Genomic DNA, 17148 nt, shown 5'->3' with positions numbered 1-17148 from the left:
GCTGAGTCGATAGTGCACTTTGACTTTTAATCCAACCACTTTATTCATAATATTGGGATTCGGGATATATTTCACAGCTATACGCAGTTACTCCACAATACTTTCTACCTTCACCGAAGAAGCTGTATAAGGATCACACGCAATCGCAACATCGATATATTCATGTGTTTACAATGAGTGCGTTGTTCACAGTTTTCACACAGTAAAAAGTTAACAGTTGGTAATTATTTAATTTATTCATCATTCAAATATCTCAGAATAGTCAGACGTCCATATCTCACACTTTTCATGTTTGATGCCTTGCTACACAATTCTCTGAGCTGCGTCGATTCTTTGGTTGATGGGGGTAAGCTTATTGGCTTCGATGCGGCGGCATGATTCATACCATCTCATGAAGAAGTAGAGGGACATCTCAAGAATCCCGATCGTCATAATGATCATTCCGTACGCTGTACAAATATACAAGAAGAATGCGTTAGTCGTACATACTGTTGAATCGTCAGTATTATAAATTGTCACTGCCATTGCTTGTGACTCGTTTATACGGTCGCTTATTTGGAACCCACACTGTCACTTACTCTCCGTCGATCACGTTCAGTTGCATTTAGAAAATTATGGACATAAAAAAGGATTTCCGTTCGAGATTTTCATAATAATGCATCGGATTATTAAAAAAGACCGATTTTCAAATGATTTTTGCGAACGACCTATTGCGGGTTTGATTATGCCGGCCCGGAATGATTGGAACCGGACTGTAAACGAACATTTCCGGTTTCTATTTGGACAATATGACACCCACTCATCTCCCCGGTATACAAGCAAGGCGTGGTGAATATAAATGTCCTTTTATGGTCTAATTTTTACGCCTTCTTGTGTTTGGTCATTATTACATATCACGTAACTTCTGTCGAAAAGATTTGACGTGATAGAGCAATTATTCCGAGCTCAGAATCTGATTTTTCAACCAAAAACCAGTGTTGGGATCAAGTCACTACCTTCGAGTCGCGAGTCATTCCGAGTCCTTGCACATTATGACTCGAGTCAAGTCAAGTCAATCGATTTTCAAATGTGACTCGAGTCAAGTCAAGTCACTCGATTTTTGGAGGTGACTCGAGTCAAGTCGAGTCAAGTCAAGTCAAGTCAAGTCAAGTCACGAGTCAAGTCACAATTCAAGTCAAATTGCCTTTTCGGAGTATGAGACATGATTACGTCATTGCATTTTGCTAGCTGTCTGAAATACATATTGAGTGGTCATTGATTCTGAACCGCTAAACGAATATAGAGTTGAATAAACACGCAAGAAGGCGCTGCATCGCTCACATATATGTAGAACTGATAAACTACGTAAGTAATTACATAGCCTCATTTGTTGATAATTACCAGCCAAAATAGAGAATTAAGAATTGATTGAGAATGAATTGATAAGACGCAATACATTACCCATGATTAGGGCTGGGCAAAACCGAGTACCTCAGTGATTCGATTCTGAATCACGTATTATGCTTCGATTCGAGTCGAGTATTCGAGTATCACTCATTATGATGTCACAACAGAATGTACTATGTCAAAGTTCAACTATGTACCTTTGATGCCACCATAAACGGCATAATGCCCATTATATGTCACATTAAAGATACTTTGGCATTGTTCGACCTTACCGATATCATTGCACTTCATGACAATGTTGTGCGATGATCATGACTTCGGAAATGTGGTGTTCTCAGTAACGTTCGTAGCTTTGCACTATGCCTGGTATGCTGCAACACGGCCAATTAGGATTTCAAGGCTTCCTCAGTGGAAAATAGCATCGCAACTATAATTCTCATTAGTAAATTAACTTGCAATTGCGAGGAGCGTATAATTTCAGTACTCGAAAAAATCGTCTTTTATTACTCGACTCGAATCATTAAAATTAATACTCGATTCAGATTCGAGTACTCGAATTATTGTGCCCATCCCTACCCATGATACAATTCGAGCCGGCGCCAATGGGGACTATATAAAATATATTCGAATTCAATTTCAATAATACAAGAGGTTTGGTTAAGGTGAGAACATAAATAGACATTTTGTCATTCAATTACTTTACTACTAGTTTACGACAACGTAAGCCATAAGTTTCGATACCTTCGTCAATTTAATTGTGAGAGAACAATTGAGGCTCAGTAAAACGCACGATCAATGAATGTGGTCACTCTCATCGGTTACACCAGCGTTTCGCGAAAACCCAAACATTTTACAGATACAGATTTTTATCGACACCGATTACTTGATGACTTGAAATTGACTCGTGAATTTTGCTCCGAGTCACGAGTCAATCCGCATTTCTGATACGCCGAGTCAAGTCAAGTCAAGTCATTTTAGCAAAGTGACTCGAGTCAAGTCAAGTCATATGAAAAAGGTGACTCGAGTCTGACTCGAGTCAAGTCATGACTCGAGTCATCCCAACACTGCCAAAAACTAGCATATATCAGTCATCAAATTTGTTTTTGTCGCATTAAAAAATAGCTGTAGGTCTAGCCTCCTGTCTTTGATGACTTTGTCATATCTGCTAAAAATGTCCACTCCCATTACACGAGATCCTCGTCAAGGGGAAATATCTACTTACCCCCACCCAATAGCAACCTAACCAAGAGATCTATCGACTACTCAGGACCTATCACCTGGAATGCATTGTCACCAAATATCCGTGGATTGCCTTATAATAAATTCAAGTACGACCTACTTGATCACCTCTTGTCGCTATATTAACACTGCTGTCCTACCTCGCCCCAGACATTGCTTCATTGATCATTTGCTATCACCGTTTGATTTTTCCTTTTTCCTTTTCCTTTTTAGCTAACATTTTTTACAGCCCGACTGTATAGAGACAAGTGTACCTGTTTGATGTGGGTGTGATCAGACTAGTTGACCCTCAAGGTCGTATCGATCAACCCTATCTGATACCGAATACTGTGCCTGCATATATTTTCTGTACCTCCATCATTGCCGTCTGTTGTTATGTATTTTGGTTGGATGAAAATAACGACTGTCTCTCTCTCTCTCTCTCTCTCTCTCTCTCACTCAGTGGTCAGTCACGTATTATAACTAATATTTAGAAATACTCATGTATTGGTTATGTCTGCCTGCATCAATTACTCAATTAGTTATGCTTCTAAAATACTTCAACTTTTTCATCCTTTTTCTGAGAGGAACCTTGTGGAACTTATTTACGAAGATTTTCCCAATTTGTAGTGTCACCGGTTGTTTTGTTTTAGTCGCAAATATTCATCCTGTAATTTCGCACAGTCGTCAACTCCGATTAACTGAAGCATACATACCATCAGCTGAAGCTACTTCTATAGTACCTTGAGTTGCAACCATTCGTTTCTGCTTGAGTAGCAACGCTGTCTAAATTACACCATCTCTGCACGTACTCTGGCAATATGTTGAAATAGGCGCGCGTACATTTGTCCGTGAATACAGCATATCTAACATACGACTTTCTGCCCACGACTTTGAGAGGTAATTGGGATCCTTTTGGTTCACAATATTTGAGAAACGTCCTCCTAATGCACGTGCCTTCGTCGGATATGTAATTTTCAAACTTTGGAGCACTCACTGATAAGTACGTGGATCAGCACAGGCATTGCTTCAGTCAGAAATGGGTCCTGGTAACAGCCGTCTCTGCAGACCACTTCAGGAAGATTGTCGGCCTTCATGCCACGATGCCTACTGCAACGTAGGTAACAGAAGCCAGCGAACTCTTCCACTATTGTGAGGATCAACACCTACAACGCAAAGTACTTTGGTCACGTAACAATCCGGGTTATCATGAAGATACTGTGGTCACTTTGCTCTGACTTGACTCGGTTTAGTTGATTGAAAATCGCTAGACTTGAACGAAGTCAAAACTATAAAAGTTAAATTGATTTGTGACTCGGAACTTGGTTGCAATCCTGGCCTTCTTAAGCTAATATGAGCGAAATACCGGCAATCTAGATGTAATCTAAAATGTGAAATGGGTCTATGATATACTTTTAGATCTAGTTTATTCGCTCGTTTTCCTGAAAATGCTATTTAGTGCGAAACGAGCCGAGCCTCTACGATCCCTCCTATCTTTTTACTTTATGGTAATATTGTGATCTTTTGAAAGCGATGAAATTATTGATAAACTGACCTGAACTCCACAAAAGGAATGGTGCGAGGCAGAATTGGACATTATGGACAACCATATGATTCTAGTTGTTTAGTATCACTAATTAGAAGAAATCACTGGTAACCTAATTTGTGAATTTCTGGTTTCCTGGACATGCCAAGGAAGAAATTTTTAGTGCGGGCGAGTCTTGGTGTACAGACCAGGGATATCTAGACTAGTCTAGATATTCCTGGTACAGACATTTGACATTCTTGTGCTTATGAGAATAAACAATGATATGAAGTGAAATTGACTCTTGTTGCATTTCCAGCTGATCCAGACTTTAATTCAATTTCCATTTTTTTGCCAATTCTGTATTTTGAAGAGCTTCTTGGAGGTACAGAACTTCAATATACAATTGAATAGCATATTCATATTGAAATGAACCCGAATATTTTCGGCTGACCCTCGTCAGGAGTAATCGTCAGCAACTAGTAGAGAATTGGAAAGAACATTGTATATCAACAATCGTATCACAAAATAAGACGTCACCAACATGAAAGAGAGAGCGTTCAATGTTCTATTTTTAGGTGGTACAGGAACTCCTTTTGTTGACAGAGTTCGTGTTGGTGTATTTTGATAAAAGTCGACTCCAAGGCACACAAATGGAATTGTGAACGGCCCCGCCCAACGATTCGAAATCGGTCATCTCGATAATTATTCGCACAAATCGGATTATCTAACAGATGTTTGCCGATGGCAGAATTAATGGCCTTTGATCGGTCAGCATCAATCTTAAGCGGATGAGTTAAGGGTGAGCTTTTCACTGAGCGTGATGCACGTGTTCTGATAAATCTGGGAACACCTTGGTTTATGCGTTCCTGCAGACGTTTTGACGTTCTTCCCACGTAGCCACAATCACAGTGGCACTTATATTCGTACACTACATTACTTTGTTGGAGTGCAGGGAGAAAGTCTTTGCGTGTTGAAGGGAGCAGTTGTGTTGTTGTAAAAATCACATTGGCTTTGACTGTGTCTTAACACTTACCGACCGCAGAAATCAATTGTTTTTCAAAGCGGGTAGAAATGGGGCCAATCCAAGGTAGACGGATGTAAACATCTTTTATTGTTCGTTCGGTGGGCTCTGTTTGTTTTTCTGTGTTGAATTGCGTTAATTTCCTCTTTTTGCCACGGCTGATGACGTGTTCAGGGTAACCGTTATCAAGTAAGATTTTTTAGATGTTGTCAAGCTCTAAAACTTAGTTTGTTACCCGAACATATCATCAACGATCTATGAACGAGGGTGCCTAGCAGGGTTGTAACCAAGTCACATGGCTCCGAGTCTCGAGTCAATCTGACTTTTGTGGTTTTGACTCGAGTCGAGTCGAGTCATTTTCAATTCATCACCGACTCAAGTCCGAGTCCAAGTCACCGTTTTAAGGGTCAAGTCCGAGTCACAGTGTTATGACTCGAGTCGAGTCCAAGTCACAGTATTGAAGTCATGTTCAACATATGTTTTCAATCCTGCTTGGGTGATATCGAATTCCTTGCTTGCCAAACATGCTGATTTTGTCCCTATCATAGTCTTGGCACATGTTTTTTTAGGCAGATAACGGACAGTTCCTGGCCTCATTTACCGATGCTACAGATAGACGAGACAGGCCGCCAATACGATAACTTTACTAATCTTAGAACTTTAAATCAAATATCTGTCAGTCTGATATATCTAGGCTTACCATACGTCCTCTTTTAAGAGGATTTGTCCTCTTTTTTGAAAGTGTCCTCGGAGGACGCCCGTTTGTTCTCTTTTTTGAGATTTTGTCCTCTTTTTTGAAAATTTAGGTCAGATTTAGAGGAAATTGCGAGTGATATGCCGCAAATTAGGAGAGAAGTGACGCTTTGGCGGGTATTTCGGAGTGAAAAACGGTGAATGTAGCTCTGAGCGAATATATGACCTTTTTTTTTCAGTCATCCTCCTGGCGATGTGGAGAGAAAAACGGTATTTTGAGTTCTGAGCAGAAGTGATGACCTTTTTTTTTAGTCAACCGATCACAAAGTGGGAAAAATTCACCGTTGAGAATTCTACTGCGATTTTGCAAGTTGCAAATTTCTGAAAAGGTGTCCTCTTTTTGGATTTCCAAAATATGGTAAGCCTGGATATATCACAAATGCAAGCACTCAGTTTTTATTACTAGCACATTGACGACCGCTCACAAATAGATTATAGAGAATTAACGAATTCACGTCTACATATTATCTGATATAGAACCTACGAATTCACGTCTAGATACAAGCTGGTAGAGAATCAACAAATAAACGTTTATGTAGAGGTACGGTTTTGCTTTCACATTAAATCAGGTGGTTGACTAGAAAAATGTCAACTTTCCTGCTCAGCTCCCGAAGTAGTCGCCGGAGCGTTACTTTAGTGCTGATTTACTGTTATCTTAGTCGAATTTTCCCTACATTTACCAATAATTCTCAAAAATGAGGGCAGAATCTTAAAAAGGAGGCTACTTCTTAAAATTGTTAGATTATCTGAAAGAACTTATATTTGGCTCAATTCCAACCAGTAGACGGCAATGCTAAGAGAAAATATTTTGAATTAATTACAAATAGAGACTTTCGAATTTTACGGGCTACCTCATGATATTGTTAGATAGTGTAAAAGTATGATTCATAGCAAATTTGGCTCAATTCCAACTAGAAGCGAAGTTACTAGAGTGGAACATTTTGAATATGAAAAAATAGTCGACTTACTAGTTACTACTAGTATTTAATTATATTATATGAAATCATTTCTCACTAACAATACTCCATGTATTTTCAAATCCAATATTTTCTCCTCTCATATCATTGCTTCCACTATTTAAAATTAAGCCAGATTCAGTGTTCTTTTTATGCAATGTAACAATTTTATCAAGTAGTCACCATGTAGAACAGGGGTCGCCAACTCAAAATGGGTCGCGGGCCACTTTTCAAAATTCCTGGAGGCCGCGGGCCGCAAGACTTCAATATCGAGATTAAAATAGGCAGCGCAGTTCATTGCCGGTATACTCCGGACTAATCTATTTACTCATATCGGTGTACTATGCGCACCGAAATCGTGAGTAGTCATGTTATGAAGAGCCACAAGGATTAGTTCTGTAGTCGCACCAAGCGCGAAATTTTTTTCACTTTCATTAGTGAATTTTTTCAATAAATATTAGCATAGTTTGACATATTACAATCAAATATTTATCTTTCCTCGGCCATTGTGATCAGATTCACCAGTAGGGTTGATGCAGCGGGTGTATTGGAAAACTCAGGGAAGTTAATATCGCGGTGCTGCATCTTTGTGTGCCAATTCTTATTACTCCCCCTTGTTGCATGCAATTATGTCTTGACCTCCCATCAGATTTGTCGGTATAGTGGAGATATAGCCTATTTGATTCGCCCAAATGCAGGCCTACCAGAAACAATTTTCATTCATGATGAGGAGAACACGATTAAAAATTGTATTCCTTCATGGGGCACATGCATCATTTTCCTCTGCTGTTTGCGTCTGTACTGTGGGACTCAGATTACAAAGGACACTACTATATTAAAATCGAAAATTAACACGTATTGAACCGCGCCCAGCGCGAAGAAAATTTCAAGAATAAGTCAAACCTCTCATTAGGGACTCATTAGGGAGTCAATTCGCAAGTTCAATTTGCATATTGACGGCCGCCAACATATTCTAATTGAATTAAGTGTCAACGGCCGTATACTTTTCCTTCTAATGCCGCATATGGGCCACCCCTGGATTAAAGAATCGTTATTGGGGTTAGCTAGACACGGTAGCCTACTAGCTGGAAAACTATCTCCTCGTAAAGCATGGTCTTTTGGAGAGCCCGAAATCGTTTTTCAAACGCATCAGTCTCGGCAATGGTGGGCCATTGCACGTCAAGGCAATATGCCCATTCATATCAGCAAATTCTTCCTCCTTGGAATGATATTACCATCCCGAAGCTGTATTAGATAGTGAGGAATAGTGATATTGGGCATATTAGAATAGCTTACTTTGAATAACAACAACAATATGTTTAAACTGAATTCAATTTCAGCATTTCGAAATGCTTTAGTAAGCGTTATTCCGAAATTTCTCCAAATCAGGTCGCGGGCCGCGTGTTGGTGACCCCTGATGTAGAATAAAAAAGAAGTTATTTTTGATCGGCCCTATTGTACAAACATCACACAACATTAGCCATTCATTATTACTCACGTGCACAATGCACATATCTAACAAAACGTCAAATGGACGGAGGGTATTGTGTGTTTTCATAGACAGCAGATCAAATCAATGAGTTATACTTGAAAAATACTAAAGTGGAAAGGATATTCTCATATATGTTGAGGCGGCATGGCCTCAGAATAATCCACATCCACTGGATACACGTTCCACTGGTGCATTAGATGCAGGAATTGAAAAGCAATTTTGAACCACACTGAAGAGCATTAGATACTCATCCATTCTAGTCGCCCAAAAATACAAAGAATCATCGCCTTCAAATCTACACATGAGCTTATCAGTCTCTTCCAAGTAGGCTACTTGACCATCTGAGTCATTTCATTGGCTCTAATTGGACTTTGCTTCGATTGTTTGCTTGTATAATTGAAAAGTCTCGAGTGCTATTACCTCTTCGCCACGGGATTATTTTGTACAATGCATTGCTCTTTGCTATTGCTACTATGTACCATTGTCTTTTGTTTTTACGGCGGCATATCTGATATCAGACGAGTGCAACGAAAGCAGTGGTGACAAATAGCGATGTCGACAGAATTCGTCACATGCGTTGATCTAACCATTGTAATTCGCAAATTTCTTCACCTTCAAGTCATATAAAATAAGCCGAGTCAATGACTTGAGTCGAGTCATGCGTAATGACTCGAGTACAAGTCGAGTCAATCCAAATATTGACTCGGGTCGAGTCGAGTCATTTTCCCATTTCAAGAAAATGACTCGAGTCAAGTCGAGCCACAAAAAAATCGTGACTCGAGTCTGACTCGAGTCGAGTCATGACTCGAGTCATTACAACCCTGGTGCCTAGGTTAATTTTTCTGCGTCGAGGACTAAATTAATTACAGCGAAGGTATTGGCCTGTGAATGTCGGTTTCCTGCAGACAGACGTTTCAAATTTGTTGGTATTGCGCTTTTCGACTAAAGCGTCCAGAAATGATGAGTTATTGCGTTCTTTTTCAATGGTGAATCGAAAGGCCGGGTGAAGCGAGTTTAAATCAATAAGAAATTGATCACACTCCGACTCATTCCTGAATATGACAAAAGTGTCATCTACATATCGACGGTACATTAGTGTTTTGATGGACTCCCGCTGGGAGTGAAGCTCGCCCTCACAATATCCTACGAAAATGTTGGCCAAAATAGGTCCCAGAGGACTACCCATTGCCACGCCGTCTATTTTGCGAAACATGACCTCGTTAAAGCTAAGCTCCACGAAATAGGTTGCCGCTTGTAAAAGTTCAGCAAAGACGTTTCACGGGATTGATGGTGGTGGTAACTTACCACCGTACAGCGCGTTGGCACAAATATCAAGTCTCATGCAGCGGAACGTTCGTAAAAAGACTAGATATATGAAATGAGCTCAGAAACACGTCTGGATTCGGCAAATCCAAGTTTCGTATTTCACCAGCGAACGTGAATGTATCGACGAGTGCCAGCCGAAAATATTCGGGTTCATCTCTATATGATTATACTGTTCAATTCTGTAATTCTAACTATAATCTAGTTATGTTTGACTGACCGCATTACCAGCAGCCTTTGATGTTACCTGCTCAAAGTAAAGCTGCTGTATCACTTCTTTGCGTTTTCTGGTCAGCTTGATTCTCCTTATTTCCTTGTTCTGATAAAAGCGAATTAAAGTATTTCCAAAACATGCAGCAATCGCATTTCGCGTTAGAGGTGGTCAGCTTATTAATCAGTAATCTTCATGAGTAGGAGTGGCAGTATTTCTACTTGAGTACAAGTAGAAGTACCAGTCATAACTGATCAGGAGCAACCGCCCGGATATGTCAATCAAACTACAAATGATGGGTGAAAGCTTTGTGAAAATGCGACAGGAGAAATGTATAGTGCGAATCGAACCAAGCTTGCTGTATACAGACATTTGCCAACTTATTCTTATGAAAATTAACTTTGCTTTGCTAAGACCGTAACTTGATTTGTTGCATTTATTCCTGATTAAGAATGCAATCCAATTTCCGTGGTTTTGCGGATTCAGTGGTTCTAGTTATTGTTTGTTTTATTGACACAATTGGCGCTTTTAACAGCTTGGGTCATATGCGCCGTCACAGTAAATTTGATATGGCATTTCCGCTTGTGTTCAGTCCTTTTCCTGGTCCTTTTGCTGCCATATTTCTATAGTCCGGTTCTCTCTTTCTCTGGGCTTTTCAAGGCGCTGTATTTACAGCGGGATCGGCGATGACGAGCCCAGATAAACCTCCGATACATAGAAACATGCCAGATCCGAGACTCGAACAAGCAGTTGAGGCCCTAGGATTGGGGAGCCCTGGTCGAAACTTCCAGGGCCCCCCATATATCTATAAACACAGCTTCTGGGGGGCTCCGACCCCCAGACTCCCTATCCCTCTAAATAAAACTATGACATAAATTGCATGTCTTTATACTTCGTCGAAATTTATGGAATGTTTATGCTGTATGTAACTATTTACTAGGAAATCAATCACAAAATCGAAAGGCAACTGTGTCATTCAAGTTCAAGATCTGATTTTCATGCGTGAAAGTTATCACAACTAGAGTGGCAATGGAAACTCAAAAAGAAAAAGTTCATACTTTTCAAGGAAACGATGACAGGATTGCAATGACTCGAGTCGTGATATTTTGGTGACTCGACTTGGCTCAGATCAAAATATAAACATAGGATTGAATTTGACTCAATTGCAACCCTGAATAAGACCAAGAGCTAATCGACCACTAAGGTGACCAGACAATGAATTCGATAGAACACGTATAAAGAATTGAAACTTCCGACTGACATGGAGTTAGCCTATTACTGAAAATTAATGAGATGCACCAGTCACTGAAAATATATACTTACTGTATTCACTGTAGTAGTTTGTAATTTTAAAGCACTGAGAAAAAGGTGTTGAATATTATTTAAAAATATCATGAAAGTGATAATCATTCACGACAGAATTTCACGTTAGTGGATGCGATCGCGTCTCTCGCACAAATCTCTCCTAAATAAAAATTAGATAAAAAGGAGTAGCAGCCGGGCCTTCAAAATTATGTGAATACTTGGTGAGTGAATAGTGCGATACCAAAATCTGCAAGGATTCTGGGCGGGGGACTCAAATCATGTCAATAAACCGGGACGCTTTCAAGAGCATTTAGAAGATTTTCATCTAATTACAAAATGAATAGAGTGCGGTACTCAAAACAAAGCACGCACTTCTAGTCGGTGCAAACATTTGATCATCGAACCCACTTTACGACAACATATTCCACATTGGTGCATGGATATCCATGGTTTCGCAATATGATAACTATAAATTGCGTAAATGTAGGAGGGGCCACCTCATAAAATCGAACTAAGCTCTTTTAACGTGCACTGAAATTTGACAACAGTTTACGGTACCATATTCTACATGGGTACATATATATTAACGGTTATTCGCAAAATAATAACCAAAAATTGCGTAAATGCAGGAGGGCTCCCTCATAAAATCGAGGTAAGCTCGTACAACGCGTGCAGAATTTAATGATCAGCAACTGTTTACAGTACCATATTCTACTTGGGTATAGGTCTTGACGTATTTTCAGTTATTTCCAAAATGATTATCAAAAATCGCTTAATGTAGGAGTCCTCTTCTTAAAATCAAAGTATTCTCCTTTACCGCGCACAGAAATTTGATGATCGACAACTGTTTACGGTACCATATTCTACATGGGTGCATGGAGTTTCAGTGTTATTCGAAAAATGATAACTAAAAAAATTGAGAATTATGATTGACCCCTTTTTACGGTACTGTACCATATTCTTTATGGATACAAGGATTTCCACGGTTATTCAGAAAATGGTACTAGTTGGAAAAAAGCGCATAAACCGTAGAAACAGTTGAAAAAAAGCGCGTAAACCGAGGAGGGGCCCCTCGAATGCGCGTGAATCAACCAGGGGGGCCCTGGGCGATGCCCACCTCGCCCACCCCAAAAGCCACCTCTGCAAACAAGCAACCATTGGTGTCGTGACTGCAGTGTTTTAACCATTGCGCCACTCGCTTTCCCTAGTTCTAGTTCCAATCTAATTTGAAAAAATGCGGAAAATGTAATTTTATAAGCTGAGAATTTCAGTGACAGTCGGTGGTGACCGTTCGCATGATCACGACAATAAAAGTTCATACCTTTTCGTTTTTGTTCGGTTCGGTCGCAGTTTCCGTTTCTGAAAACATAATAGAATTGATACCGCAATTAATTTTGGGCTTTCAGCCAGGACTGCAGAGATGTTCCGAAAAGACATATCTGCAACTCAAATAAAACTGGAAATAAAAGTACATGTCGCCAATTACAAATAACAGTAGCTATTTTCATAACTAGTCAAAACTACTCTGTTCATTAAAAATCTGTTTCTCAATTTTGGTGCCATATATGTGGCGATCATATCCAAAGGTGTCGTCGTAAGCGTTACGCGATATTATTACATTCGTCACTACCTATTTTTGTGGAAATGAATCTTCGTTACTCGTTCGTATCAATTCGATGGCTCGGATTTTCCAGGCAGGTCTGCCCGTTTCAAAAATGCAGATACAGAATTCGCTATCTTCCCAATTTCGACATACATAGTATGATTCTCACGAAAAGTCATTCGGTTGTTGTTTATCACTAGCCTACAGAAAATATATGCACAAGACAGATTACGCTTGCACGATAATTGAGCTAAATTTGAACGCGGGAGTCCGTGACTGTCTAACGATGGTCCTCGAAGACAAAAGGGTTGAGAACCACTGAATTAGAATGATCAAAACGAAATGCCGGTAATCTAATTCGAATCTAACTTGCTAAATGTTTATATGCTCATATAATAATCTTGCTTATACCTGAAAATTCTACGGGAGCCAAGCCTACGCAGTACAGACATTTGCCTTTTACGTCCTCATGATAATGAACTATGATATGATTCGATATAAATTGATCTCGATTTACTGTCCAAGTTTTCTCCAATTCAGTAATTCAAACCTAATTTTAAAAAAGAGCATGAAGCTATTATTCTAATTCTAATTCTAATAGACTTCGGAAGAAAAACTCCGTAACTATGATTCTAATTATAGCCCAATTAAAAAAGTAACGTGACGCTACATTTTTAATTCTAATCTACCTTGGAAAAGCTGAAAATTTTCTAATTGCCCATGTCTGGTTTCAACAGTAGATTTGGTCCGGGGGTTGCACAATTTTATCAGTTAATTAACGGTGGCCACTTTTAAAATTCCAAAACGCATCTTCGCGACTAACTCAACATGACTAATGGCACTGCAAATGTAGTCAGTTACGGTTAGGGTTGCAGTTCATGCAGTGTTTTATACAAAGGCCTTTAAAGAAGCAAAATTGTTTTTAAGCTGTATAATTATGATACGACTGTGTAAATACTTTCCAAAAATCACGTTGTATGAGCCTACTAACGAGTACCATCCGATATAGACGACGTGTACGATATCGGATGGTTGAAACCCTTATAATACTCGGTTTTACAGCTATAGTACGTAGATATTTAGTCAAAAGGGCTATGTTTACCCTATATTTTCAATTGTCACTGTAAACTCACTATGGCGTCACAATCGAATATTCATGACGTCGTAGCTTAAATTGATTTTTGTTTCAAATGTTACCTTAGTTATGGTGATACCAGGGGTTCCGTTGAAAATTCCACTCATAAAAAGGCATGAGAACTTATCTCGAAATAACTTTTTGCTTTTAACAACCTGAATTGCAAAATTAGGTAATTGTGCCACAAAAATCTGTGCATGGAGTAGGAAGTATAGTCTGGAAACATAATCTCTTGAGTGTTGGGCATTGGCAAAACCGTAACCTGTTAAGCTTTATATATTTGTATTCACTGATGGTGGATCCGTACTGAAACGGTGAATTCGCCCAACACTTGCATAAGCGCCTTTGCTTTCTCTCGATGATAACACGACATGTAGGCTTCAGCAGTTTCCTTCACAATGAAGCAGTCATGCTGTAAAAGCTTCTGCGAAGCAGGTGTTGTTTGTTCATCATGTATTTCGTACCTCAACATGTCCTGAATTAATCTTAAATTATCACCTGATAAACTACTAACAATGCGCACTCAGAATCCCCGCCGGTAGCAGACTTCTTTAACATCTGATCAGCAAGCTGCTGCTGCCGTGGTCATTGAAGCATAGCCGATTAGCCAATCAAGAGCCGTGGTTATTTGATTACTAGTCTTCTCGCCGTTCTATGGTCAGTGGCACGCCCATTCCTGAGCAGCTACTTTCAAACGCTTTGACCGAAATCTTAACGGCTTCCCTGTAAGCTTCTTTCAGGCTAATTGTTTTTTTTTTTATCAATAATCTATAGAATGAGACACAATCACGGAGACTTTTTGAAATTTTCCAAATTTTGGACAACCCTACTGGTCATGCTGACTATAGCCAGCATATACCTCTGTTCGTTGGTCACATATTTCTCACCATTCACACTAGGAGAAGCAGTATAAAGCAATTCTTTCGTCACTTCCCGTCCCGGTCTCCTTATCACAAAGCCCGCCTTGACTTCGCGAGCAAGCTTGTACGCGCAATACGTAAACAAGACCATGGACAGGAACGGCTGTAAAATAACAAATCGACTCAATTGGATTCTACTGCTGTGCCGTCAATATCGTCGCGGTGGAATTATGGTTGCGTTTAAAACAAAACAATTAAAACAAACCTGTTTAAAACATGACCCTTGTTTAAAAACATGTTATTTGTTGTAACTGATGGGCGTGTGTGCGTGGGGTTTGCGTGGGGTTTCGTTACAGTTTGCTGTGCATGCAGTGTGCATGTATCGTATAGGGGTTTTATAGATCGTTTTGTTCCCGTTATATGTGCCCGTGATCATCGCTGCTATGAGTTTATGGTGTCGTATTAATATAATATTATAACCGCATAGACTTGTGGTGTTGCCAGTTCTCCGTATACCGTGTTCTTGAGCTGACGGCAGTTGCAGAGAGACGAGGTCCCGAGCCAAGGAACACACCCGCGTTCCCGTCATTGCTTTGAGTATGCGCCGTATCGGGGTCGCTACAATTGCAAAGTATATGACTCTTCAACTTTCTGGTTGTGTATTGATTTGGTCAACTCATTATAAATGGGTGGAGGCCAGGTTTGTAATGACTCGAGTCATGACTCGACTTGGACTCGAGTCAAAGCACTATGACTGGGAATCGACCCTCTACTAGCTGACTTGGACTCGGACTTGACAGGGTAGTGAATTATAAATGACTCGACTTGACTGGAGTCAAAACTATAAAAGTGAGACTGACTTAATGTGACTCGGGGCCTTGTGGATTAGTTACAGCCCTGATGGAGGCCGAAGTTACGAACTAATTGCACCTAAGTGCGCATATATAGAGAACGAATCTACCTAACACACGCTCGAAATGGCTTTTCCGAGTACAGTACTGAAAGTTGGAGTTCTAACCCAAAATCACAATTGTTATCCTAACTAATTTATTTCCGCTTTAATTTTTTGGCTCTGATGACTAGGCAACCGTTTTAAAATGCGTGGTTCCCCGACCCGAGGTCTAGTTACTGCGCCAACTATATAAAATCAAAAAATGCAATATTGAGGTCATAACTTGATCAATATCATGATGAAATATTTTAGGACAACGTTTGACAAGTCTCTCTAGGTATTAGATATGTAGACCTACTATGCATTTTATCAATATTTCTATTACATTTCTCGATGCCTCCAGTCAGCTAATAAATAGATCAATATACCCAGTTCAACAGTGGCAAAATATCGTGATTACCAGAAAGATTGCGTTCGGAAAGGCAATGTCGCTGCACGGTATATGGCTCGTCTCATTCTTGCAACCGGGCACGCCTTTAACAGCGAATTGGATCTCTTTTGCCACCACGAAGAGCGCGAATATCAGGATCAGAACAAACCGCGCGATCACGAGAACTCCTCGCAGAACGGTTTGGAGCACGATCCAATAGACTTCATTGCGCAGCCACGGTAGCCTAATCGACAACATATTTATCACCGCAAGCTGCAGACTGCCGTACACACTATGAAATGAGACAACACAGTGTATTATTGAGAAGTACAATATGCAATGCGCAACGCCGGATCCTTTGAACTTCAGACCAGAGTTGGATAAATCGAAAATTCTCGGATTTTAAATAATTAGACTATACTTTTAGATAATTCTAATAGTCTAGTTAGATCAGTGGTTTTCAAAATTTTCTAAACAAAATCATGGAACGATCCCTTGGCGAATTTTTAAGTGACTCACAATCCCTTGCAAAATCAACACAAAACGACACGTTTGATTTCATGTTGTCAATGTGACAGGTACAGCCGATTTATCGAAAAGCTCGGCTATATGTTGGGTGCCGTTATTTAGAACGCAATTCTACCATTGAGAATCACGTTCAACTCATTCATATTCACATATAACCACCGAAACCGGCGGTTTTGGCCCTCGTAGAGCGATCAACCTAATAATCTCGGGGGTACGAATCCTTCAAGCCTATCTTACCTCTACGGATAATTTCATCCCTTGCCTTGATAAATACGATTCACAAAGTGTACTACGCGATTCATGAGCGAGCGGGAATAGCTAATGGCAAACGCAAGACTTATTAATTTGTTTCTATCGGCTTAGTAAGCACCAACCAGTGTAATGAAAATTAGTATGCGATTATTTCCTGCCACCTGAAGCGAGTTGAGGAATCAATTTTGTCAATAATAATAATTACTTTGTTGAAGATGTCATAGTTATTTCGTGAAATCACACGTACCAGACTGA

General features: G+C 39.8%; 1 protein-coding gene across 1 annotated transcript; it reads right to left on the bottom strand.

Annotated features, from left to right (window-relative positions):
* Positions 1 to 202: 202 nt before the first annotated feature.
* LOC145436457 (uncharacterized) lies at positions 203 to 16401 on the bottom strand. Its single transcript, XM_080313808.1, has 6 exons — positions 16144 to 16401; positions 14819 to 14954; positions 12515 to 12552; positions 9925 to 9996; positions 3602 to 3770; positions 203 to 449 (listed from the first exon to the last, which is right to left on the bottom strand). Exons 1-6 carry the CDS (start codon positions 16369 to 16371, stop codon positions 304 to 306), a joined length of 789 nt encoding a protein of 262 aa, XP_080169934.1. The 5' UTR covers positions 16372 to 16401; the 3' UTR covers positions 203 to 303.
* Positions 16402 to 17148: the final 747 nt, after the last annotated feature.

This window comes from Botryllus schlosseri, chromosome 3 (genome assembly GCF_051294905.1).
Source record: "Botryllus schlosseri isolate E-star chromosome 3, Bs_hap1, whole genome shotgun sequence".
Lineage (NCBI taxonomy): Eukaryota > Metazoa > Chordata > Ascidiacea > Stolidobranchia > Styelidae > Botryllus > Botryllus schlosseri.
The sequence above is the reverse complement of the archived record's forward strand: the minus strand, read 5'-3'. Positions and strand labels throughout refer to the sequence as shown.